At 63.1% G+C, this 10,414-nt stretch overlaps 1 protein-coding gene across 3 annotated transcripts in view; it reads left to right on the forward strand.

Annotated features, from left to right (window-relative positions):
- LHPP (phospholysine phosphohistidine inorganic pyrophosphate phosphatase) overlaps positions 1-8,924 on the forward strand; it is a 106,872-nt gene extending 97,948 nt beyond the window's left edge. For all 3 annotated transcript variants that reach the window (XM_023533776.1, XM_011365457.2, XM_023533778.1), the window contains one exon: positions 8,175-8,924. In XM_023533776.1, the coding sequence (XP_023389544.1) occupies positions 8,175-8,271 (97 nt within the window). In that variant the 3' untranslated portion in view covers positions 8,272-8,924. The remainder of the gene's footprint in view (positions 1-8,174) is intronic.
- Positions 8,925-10,414: the final 1,490 nt, after the last annotated feature.

The raw sequence follows: 10,414 nt of genomic DNA on the forward strand, positions 1-10,414 counted from the left end.
CACACACGTAACCAGACAGTGCAGTAGAGTGACAGTTGCTCTGATAGGGTCACCACAGGTGCCACGGAGCACATAGCGGGCACTTCACCAAGGTGAGGGCTGGGAGAGGGCTTCAGGGAAGGTATCTGGGGGAGACTTGTTCTTTGAGAAATGAGTTGCCGGTAGCCAGCGCTTTAGGGCAGCCCAGCAAATTCAGAGACCTGCAGGGGCAGGCAGGGAGTGAGTGGAGTGAAAAGGGCCTGGTCTAAGAATAGGGAGCAATAGAGACCGGTGAGGAGTGTGGCAAACTGGAAGCCGCTCGCCCCATTCAAAGGAGCAGCTGTCACACTGTGTCGGCTCATTTTTGTCTGCGAAATGCTAGCAAGACATACGGTGGGCAGCTGTGACGCACCGCCCACTCGTTCTCAGCCTGTTCTCACCACCTCGGTGCCTGCAGGCAGCAGCTGGCCCCGCGGGGTCTGTTCTGGTTGACAGGGCTCCACCAGGCTGAGACACGCCGTGAACAGGCCCGTTTCCTCCCTGTGGGCAGAGTGGGCCCGAGGGTGGGTACTGGGGTCCACGGCGACGTCCCTCCTCTGCCGCCCTCTGCCTGGGTGGAGTGCGCCCTTGCCCAGGCCTGGCCCTGGGTGCTGGTGGCCTCGAGGCCCAGTTCCAGAGTTCCAGCATCGCCGTGGTCCTGCCGGCGCGCCCCGCCGTGGTGGGGGGGGCAGTGCTGTGTGTCGTTGGCGCCCCGTGTGCGGGTCCCTGTGCTTCGTGCCTTTCCTCTCATTTCCCCCGTCAGTTTTCACAAACACCGTGCTGTCCTCACTGCATTCGTCGAAGCTGGCCAGCGCCTCTCAGGGCCCGCCTCTGTCCCGGAGCTGACCCACGGGCCTCAGTCAGGCTGACGGGCACTAACCAGCACGTCAGCGACGCCCAGATGCGGCATACGTTCCATGCACCAAGGGAAGAATCGCTAAAATGCGCCGGATTCAGACGTGTGTGAAAGCCGGGCAAACGCGGTGAGGTCCCAGTTCTGCCCTTCACTGCCCACGACGCTGGGCAGGGCCCTTTCCCCCTCGCGTCTGTCGTTGTCTCTAGAATCGGGCAGTGAGGGCGCCCGCCTCCTGGGGTGTCATGCAGGGCACCTGGGAGCTTTCCCTCAAAGGCTGCCCACAGCGGGTGTGGGGGCCAGAGCACAGCTGCCCCCGACCCTCGTGATGCAGCGTCTTTGGCTCACCCACAACCCCCCCGGGCCGGGCGATCTTCTCCCACATCCCGGGGCCCGCCTGCTGGCGGGGTGGGTGCTCTAGTCTGTGGCAAGTCCCTTCTTTGCCTTGGTTTACCTACCAGGGGCTCAGAGTCCCTGGGTCTGGTCCAGCAAGTGCTTCTTTCTGCTGGGAGAGACTCCTGGTCCCAGCAGGAAGGTCAGCCAAGGTGGGGTTCAGTTGGCTAGCCCTCCCCTCACTCCAGCTCATTACCGTGTCCAGATGGGAGTCAGACTCCCCGGGAGACCAGAGGGCCCGCCAAGGCTCAGGGCAGAAAACACAAATAACTCCACCCCCGAGTGGCAGCCCCAGCCACCACAGCCCACGTGCACGTGCCGCAAGGCCGTGACTCTGGGGGTGTGGGGTACCCAGCCACAGCCCCTGGGAGAGGTACCAGGGCTGGGGAACAGCCTCAGAGTGATTGGGGCCCCTTATCATTGCACACAGAGCTGCCTGGTACCCGCCCACCCTAGGGCTCAGCCCTGGATGGTCACCTGCTGTGTCCCCGTCCCCTCCCCTGCTGGTGTCAGGCTCCAGGCTCCAGTCAGTCCCCTGGGGGGCCTCACTCCCCCTAGGTGGGAGGAAGGCGTGAGAGCGGCAGGTCACCCAGGATCCACTTCTGCTTTCTCATTTGCACGAAGACTCCATGAAGGAGGGTTTCCTCTGCCCCGCTCCCCCAACCTCCACCTGTGACAGATGAGCAGACAGACAGGGGTGGCCCAGGCACCCGAACCACCTGCTCCGACCCCAGGGGAGGTCCCAGCCAGCAAGCGTGTCCTGTTCTCTTTCCTGGCCAGGGGGCCGTGGGTCTCAGAGGGGCCTGGTGCGAAGACTCTTTAGGCCTGGGTTTTTATTTCAGTATTTTTCCCCCACGTGATTTTAAAGCAGAAGTCCCCGTCTGTGTGAGCTGGTTGGACAGCGGGAGGGCAGGTCTTTGCCATCGGTGACAGGAAGTGTCCCAGGCTGCTGGGTCCTCAACTGGGGCTCGGGGTCTCTGTGCTGGCTTGGACCAGGCAGACCTCATGCTGAGGCTGGGCCCAGGCAGATGGAATTGAGGACAGGAGTTGGGGGACGTGGGGGCCGGGGGAGCCAATCATCTGGTGGGCAGGGAAGGGGGACATAGTCCTGCCGGCTGAACCAACCTTTGTAGTGAGGACCGACCGGGACCTAAGGCTGGAGCCGATGGCCGGGCACTAAGCTAAGGCGTCCAGGCAGGGAGGTGCAGGGCCTGGGTTCTTGCTTCTGTGACGACCTCCTTCAGGCAGGGACTAGGTCAGAGTGTCCTGGCGAGGTGGAGGGCTCAGCACACCTTGGCCGGATGAAGGCACAGGCTCGGGGGAGAAGCTCTGTCAGTCAGTTTCTCTGTAAGCAGCAGGACCCAGGGTTTTCTGGGAGGCACGTGGATGTCTTCCCGAGTCCAGGCCTGCCCCACCTGCCCGGCCTACCTCCATAACCCAGGTCCCAAGCTGGCCCAGGGGACAGAGGTAGAAGCAGCCGGTCTGAGCTCTGTGGCCAACTCTGGTCTCCTGGCCACCCCACAATGAGATCACTGACCCCTGGGCGCTTGCCAGCAGCCAGCTCAGGCCAGGAGGTCAATGGCTACCCCACTGGGCCCCAGCAAGCTGCCGTCTTGACAGTGTGCCTCCTGGTCCAGCAGATGGGCACAGGCCTCGTAATCGGCCTTCAGAAAAGCGTGGACGAGGGCGCGTGGACCGATCTCCCGGCACTGTCCTCCTGGCATTTGCAGGGGGCCCCACGTTGGCCCGAGCCCTCTCAAAAACAACCGCTCAGGCCCCTGGGCCTTGGACTCCTGGGGCTCAGAGGGAAAGAGGCCCTTAGCCCAGCCTCGTCACCTCCGTCTCGTCACCCTCTGTCTCTTTCCTCCAGCTTCGTCAGCACAGCCCGGAGTCGGCATCACACTCAGTGGTGTCACCCGCCTGGTGCCAGTGCTCTGCATTCCCTTGGCCAGCCACTGGGTGTGCAGCCGTCTTTCCAAAACAATTAGGGACAAGGACGTGCGCCCCTCCCCGCGCGGTCAACACTGAGGCCTCTGGTTTGGGGAGCCTCGGTGCAGCCCTGCCTTGGAGCAGACCGGTTCGGGAGGCGGCACTGACCGCTCAAGAACTCCTCAGGGAGAGGCTACTCCTGTGTCCCTCGGCCCCTGGTGACCGCAAAGAGGTGCTGGCCCGCGTGGGCCTGGGAGAGGGAGGCGGGTGTGGAGATGGGCCTGGCTGGGCCCATCTGCCCGCAGTCTGGCCACAAAGACGGTCCCTGTGACGCTGTCCAGGCCCACGCACGGGTCGGCCTGATTCTCGCCTCTGCCACCCGCTTCTTCCCTCCTCTCCCGGGCATGATGGGAAGGGATAGCTAACGACGGGCAGCTCCCTGCCCGGATGGGGCCCTTTATTCATCCACTTGACAGCAGACACTTCCTGGGTACCCGCTCTGGGCCAGGTCTCCGTGGGTGACCAGCAAGGGCAGGAAGCCTGGCCCCTCCATCTAAGCGGCCCAGGTCAGCAGGGCCCCAGCAGCGTGGGGGGTGGGAGAGAAATGCTGTGTGTTCTAAAGAGAGTGACTTGTCCTGTGGGGTGGAGCTTAGCGTTGGAGAGGGGAACAGTGGTTAGGCCCACACGGTCTTACAGGACGTGGAGGAGTTCACAGGTGGAGTGGGGCCGAGTGCCCGTGCCGTTCCAGGACGCAGTGCGGACAGGGTGTGGGAGGGCAGTGACCGTGGGGGGCGGGGGGTGCGCAGCGGGCTGTGCATGCTGGGTGGCTGGCGTGGAGAGAGGGCACCTAGTTGGGGCAGACTCATCTACTGAGCTGAGGAACTAGGCTGTGGCACCAGCAATAGGGAGCCACAGCAGTTTACATGGTGGGGGGGGGGGGGGGGAGCTGCAGGAGAGGGAAGGGGGAGCCAGTGGAGGAGAGGGAAGAGGGGATGGGACAGACTTCAGCAGAGGCTGGGGCGGGGGGAGGGTAGAAGCCATGCTGACTCCTGGCCAACCTCCCGATCCTACTGACGTGTGTCACAGCTCTGTGCCTTGCTGGGCTGGTGGCACCCACTTGAGGCTGCTGTGCATGCAGGGCCCAGCCACAGGCTCCAGGCTCAGCTGGAGACACCAGAACACTGCCCACGGGAGCCCAGAAGAGCCGAGAGAAGCCTGCTGGCCCTTCGGTGGGACAGCCGCCCTGGGGACCTGCCTCTGCCTCCACCTCTGGGGTGAGACCTGAGGAGGCCAGCAGGGGCAGGCTGAGAATCTAGCCTAATGTCCCTCTTTCTGGAAGCTTCCTTGACACCCTCAGGACCCCCATAAATTCCCTCAGGCCCTGAGCTCTTTTCTTCCTGTCCCAGCCCTGCTCCTGACTATGAATGTGGAATTGGCCTCTGGGAGGCCAGAGGGCAGAGGGCATGATGGGAGGAAGCTGACCTTGCATTCTCGATCACACGTCCCTTCACGCTCAGAGCACCCCGAGGCAGCCAGGCTGCTTCACGGGCGAGGAAACTGGGGCTCAGGGATGTAAGAGACAGCTCATGGGGGGCAGAGCGGGGAGCCCACCTGCGTGGGCCTGGGGCAGGGGGGGGCGTGCCGTGACCTGGGGTGTAGCGTGTGGGGGCAGAGGGGTGATCAGGGACGCGTGGCCTGGAACAGGGCCACTGAGTCAGCCCTGGCCACGGCCAGGTTCTGCCTGCTGTCTGCCAGGAGCCTGGTGTCTGTCCCGCCACCCCAGACGCTACGTGCATTTGGGGGAGCATTCTCCGTCTCTCTCTCCCGTGTCTGTTTCTGTCCCTGTCTACGTCTGTCTTTCTGGCCTCTTTCCCTCTGTCCCTCTGTGTCTCTGTCCCTCCCGCGCCCCCTCCGCGCCCCCTCCCTGTGCGTCTCTCTGTCCCCCGCTCTCTCCCACCTTCTTTTGCTTCTGCTTCCTCCCCGTCTCTCTGCCTCTCTCTCTGACGCGGTTTCTCTCCCCTCCCTGCCTCTGTCTCTTTCTGTTTCTGTCACCCTGCCCTCCCTCCCTCCTCTCTCTTCCTTTGGACATGTCTCTCCGGGTCCTTGTGTCTCTCCTCCCCACGTCCCTGCCCCATCTCGGGTCTCAAGGCCCCGCTGGCTCCCCTCACCCTTCTTCCCGCACATGGAGGACCAGTGGGCTCCCTCGGCCCCTCTCTCCATCACCCCCGCTGCGCTCACGCCCGAGGGCATGACTTTGCTGGGTTCCTTTCTTCAGCCTCCTTAGTGTACCCTCTTTGAGGCTCCGTGGGTCCCAGGTCACTGTCCAGCATGGAGCGGGGTTCATTGGGCCGAGCGTAGCTGCTTCCGGAGCTCTGGGCCTTTGGGGCGGGCAAGCCCAGATCGAGTGCCCCCCACTCCCCTGAGAGCCGCGGCCCACGGCAACATCACATAATTAAGACATAAAAGTCCACAATTATCACTGTGTGTTGGCAAACACGGGCCCGCTGCTAATGCAGTCCTTTCTTTTAATGGATTCTCGAATTTAAATGACGTGTCATTAAACATAATCAGCCACGCACGCCGTTCGGCTGGGTGCCGTGTGTCGAGTGCGGCCGGCCAGAACCTCACTGCACAGCATCTTCTTTTATGGGCAGGCATCTTCTTCCCTCTCGATGTTGAGTTCGTTTGACTGGATAGTGGCCCTGGCCCCAGGGTCCCGTGAGGGTATTAGGGGCGGGGCGTCTGGGCGCCAGCCGCCCGGGGACTTGGGCGATGGCCCGGGTGGGGCCGTTTGCTGGGAGAAGCTTTGCTTCGCTTCGAGCGGTGAATACAACGCTGACCTCACTGTAGAGCTGAGAACAGCTGGGATGCCGACAGGGATGCTGGGAGGGGACACAGGGGGGTCCACACCCTGAAACCCGCCTGGCCGTCCCGCTCCCCCTGACAACCCACTCATAACGGGGGACAGGAGCACCCCAATACATCCGTGAGCGGGGCCCAGGGAAGCTGAGGGAAGCCCGAAGGGCACGTTCAGGACCACGGGGACTCCCGCACATAGCCACAGCACTGGAGCCAGCTCCTGGCCGCTTCCTTCACGCTATTGGGATGTCCCCAAAGGTTCTGGCCCCAGCTCGCTGGCCCCTCCCACCCCAGTGCCCATGGCTGACCTCGCCTCACTCTGTCCGCCCTGTACCCCGTACACTGATGTGCATCCACAGATCTCGTCTGTCTGTCCAGCTCCAGCCTGGGCACAGGCACCCCCTGACAGCTCACAGAGTTCTCAGTAGTCATCGTAACGGTGCTGAGCACCTGGGCCAGGCTGCTCCCCCAAGGGGTGACCGGTTTCCGACCGCTGCTCTGGGGAGACGGGCTGTGCCCATTCCTGAACCTGGTATAAATGGTCGTCCGATCTGGGTTCCCGTGTCTGGCTGCTCGCACGTCGTGACACCGGTGGCGTGACATCGGCCAGACTCTGCAGCGTGGAGAGCAGCTCGCTGTGGGTGCATTGTCACCAGCGTCCCAGCCCGTGCCTCGATCTGCCCGTGGGCGTGCGTGCGGTTTTCGCGTTTCTGTTTTTATGACGGAGGCTGCTCAGAGCATCCGGGATGTGTCCTTTGGTGAACGTGTGGCGTTTTGGTGGTATGCATACCTAGGAGCGGAACTGGCAGGCCACAAGTAGGTACCAACACGCAGGTTTCCACAGTGGCTATGCCAGGTACAACCTTCCGATATCGACAAGTACGCACTTCAGCATGGGTGCAGGAGAATGGAAAGCTTAAGTCCCATGTCCACTAGACTGCTTGTGTCTGTGACGGCAAGAAATAAATAATCCCCTTACAATGCCTCCACTGACATCAGTCATTCCTGCTTGAAGTGCTGCTCCAATGTGTGGTGGTGAGGGTCCCTGTCACCTCCACTTAGGGCCTCAGCAGCCCCTGGAGAGGTGGCCCCCAGGCCACGGGGCTGAAAACTCTTTAAGAGAGGCACTGTTGCCCATGACAGCCACGTTAGGGGGAAGTGCTTTGCAGAAACCAGACACTGGCGTTTGGGATGCTGTCAGACCAACTTTAACCATGTCCATCCAGACGGGGGCTGGTGCTGCCGCAGGGGTGCCTGGCTGCTGGGAAGCTCTGGCCAGACCTTGGGAGGTAGGAGCAGCAGGCCCTCAGCTGTCTCCCCGCCCCCCACCCAGCGAGATCCAGCCCACGAGCGTGGGGAGGGGCCTTCCCGTCACCAGGACCTGACTCTCCAGCTCACAGCACCCCAGGCTGCTGCTCATGGCCTGGGGGACAAGGTCCCAGTGCCTGCTCCTACTGTCCAGACTCTCCAGATGTCCCCGGGATCCCATCCTGAGCTCCCCTGCCCCTCTCTGTGTCACCTGGAGCCCCACTCCACTGCAGGCCTCAGCCCACGGCCCCTCCTCCGCCAAGCTCCGTGCGGGGCGCCCTTGGTGCCACGTGGACCGTCTGCATTTATTGCGTGGTCTCACTCCCCTTGTCCTCGGCCTCCAGCTAGACCTCGGGGAATGTCTGGGAGGTTCTGGCCCCCCAAATCCCAGTCAGAAGCGGCTCTACCAAGAGCACTTCTCTGTTGGGCAGGAGTGGCCTTACCGGACACCGACCAGTTAGCATGCGGGCTGCCTGGGGTTTAGGCAGGAAGGAGTTCAGCCCACAGTCAAGCTCATGGTCCTACTCTCAAGGGTGTTATGTTGGCAGCACGGACAGAGCAGGGGCCATCGGTCACTCTGCCGCAGAGCTCTGAGCAGGGAAGGGGTTTTGGGAGGTCCCCAGGCGGAGGGAGCAGTCTGGGGGGAGCTGTGTGTATCCTGAGTGAGGGTGGCTGGGACTGGGGCGCGGGGAGGGAGGGGGACAGCTGTCAGCCAAAGACTGCCTGACCTGGCCATGCTAGATGCTGGGAGGCAGCGGCTTCAGAGGAGTCAGCATGGGGTCACCGACTGACTAACGGCTGCTCTGCTCTGCAGGCCCAGTGACGAGCGCCATCCGGAGGTGAAGGCTGATGGGTACGTGGACAACCTCGCAGAGGCTGTGGACCTGCTGCTGCAGCACGCAGACAAGTGACGGGCCTTCTGGGAGGCCCCCCGGCTTCTGCCACCCTGTCCCCGGTGCCCAGACCACCACGGTCCTGCCCTCTGTCCCTCACAGGCAGGAAAGAGGGCGCCAGCCATAGCTGTGGCTGCCCTGCCCCCGGCCTGAGCTGGCCAGCCCCTTCCTGTCTCCCTCTGCTGGCCCCACCCCCATGCCCCAGTCACGTGGCTCAGTCTCCCAGGAGGAGTTTGCTCCCTCCCCGATGGCCTGCTCCCCACTCTGCCCTGCCCTAGTGAAGTCAGGAGGGTGGAACAGGCGGGCCATCGGTGCTCTGGGATTGTCCTAAACCCATGCCCTCTCCATGAGCCCCCCTGGTCACGCAGATGCCCTACTAGCCAGACTCTGAGCATTTCCCACAGCCTCGTCATCAAACACGCTTCACGTCGTGTGAGGAGCCTGGAGGAGACAGGCCTCCCGTGCACAGTCCATGCAGCCCCGAGCTGAGCCAGCTCCCTTGGGGACTGCCCAGCGCCCCGTCCCGCCCCTAGCCCCCACCTGGAGTCAGTGCCCATGTAGCACTCTGCCCCCCACACCAACACCTTCCTGTCCCCAGAAGAAGTCACCTTTGGAGCCAAAAGCTGGGGCATCCCCCAGGGGCACTTGGAAGACCACGTGCTGAAAAGCAAGAGTGTGACTCTCTGGGATCAAGGTTGCAGGCACGGAGGGCGCTCTCTGGAGCTGTAACTCGAGGGACTGGGGTGCGTCATGCCCAGTGCGTGCGGGCGGAAACTAACATTTAAACACAGCGCCCTGACCTGCAGCCGACTCAGGCCTTACCCGCCGAGGCCCCAGGGCGGGGGTGTGGGCCGGTCCTGCCGTGTGCTTGAACCGCGGAACGGCGGAGAGCCAGGCCCTGATGCGCCAAACCTGCCCCAAACCCTTCGTCTAACAGATGGGGGAACCGAGGCCCTCAAGAAACAGGGAGCCGCCCTAGGCCCTGAGAGGACAGGGCGGACCAGGGAGGACATCGACCTTCCCTCCGCAGCAGCCCCGAGGCTGGCGGCAGGAGCCGCGTGCTCCCCGAATTCCCTCAGCCCAGTTCAGGTTTCAGTCAGTCAGCTGAACAGATACCTGGATTGCTCTGTCTCTCCCCAAATCGATCCTGGGAGACAACTTCTCATAAAAGAAGTCCTGGGCCCTCCAAGACAGGATTTGCACTGAACAAGGGGCTGACGATGCAGAGCACTGGGCTCTGTGTGGTCCCCAGGCCTCCGCACCAGCCAGCCACCATCAGACCAGGGTCCGGAGGGCTGGTGGTGGCTGCCTTGTCATCAGGATGCAGTGCGGCCGGGCCGGGCCGGTGTCACAGGCCTGCAGGGGAGGGGGGTGTTGGGCCTATTCGCTGGGAAATATGCAAAACGCCCTCATCACAGCTTGCAGGGGTCCAGATGGTGGCTGTGCTCACGGGGCTGGGGGAGACTACGGGGGGACCTGCCTCAGCTGAGTGGCTTCCTTTCCCCCCTCCCTTTCCGTTGCTCCCTTGCTTGGTGTCCCCGGCAGGAGCCCACAGCCAGGCAGCATCTCACTGGAGGACAGACGCTGGTGTTCTCTCCACGGACAGGTGGAGTCGCCTCTGGCAAGCTGCTGCCCAACAGTGGGGACAGCGAGGGTGTCGGGGGGACAGCGCCAGAGGGACACAGGCGCAGACCCTGCTTTGTCCGGGCAGAGAACACGGTGCCTCCTCCCCCACCTGTAGGTTCAGTGTGGCCGGCATCTCCCCTTCTGACGGAGGAGGAAACTGAGGCGCAGAGAGCGAATGACTCGCCTGTGGGCTGACCGTTGGTCAGGGCAGAGCTGAGGCACGGATCAAGGTCTGATCCGGCGTCCATGCCCCTTCTAGTTCCTTCCACAATCCCATGGAGGCGGCTTCTGGTGGCCTCCGTGGGGGGGGGGACATGTAACCCCTGAGCCTCGGCTGCCCCTTTCCTTAGCAGGCATGCACTGAGCCCTGTGGGGACCCGGGCCTTACCGGGCGCCCTGTCGTTTGGCTGGGGACGGTCAGTGACCCCTGTCTTGCTGCTACCGAGGTGACCGTGCTGCCCAGAAGCAGCAGGACCTCCCTCACGCGTGGCCTTCCAGCTGCTTGGCTCAGCCCTCTGCAGACCCTCCTTCCACG

This window comes from Pteropus vampyrus, unplaced genomic scaffold, assembly GCF_000151845.1.
Source record: "Pteropus vampyrus isolate Shadow unplaced genomic scaffold, Pvam_2.0 Scaffold111, whole genome shotgun sequence".
Lineage (NCBI taxonomy): Eukaryota > Metazoa > Chordata > Mammalia > Chiroptera > Pteropodidae > Pteropus > Pteropus vampyrus.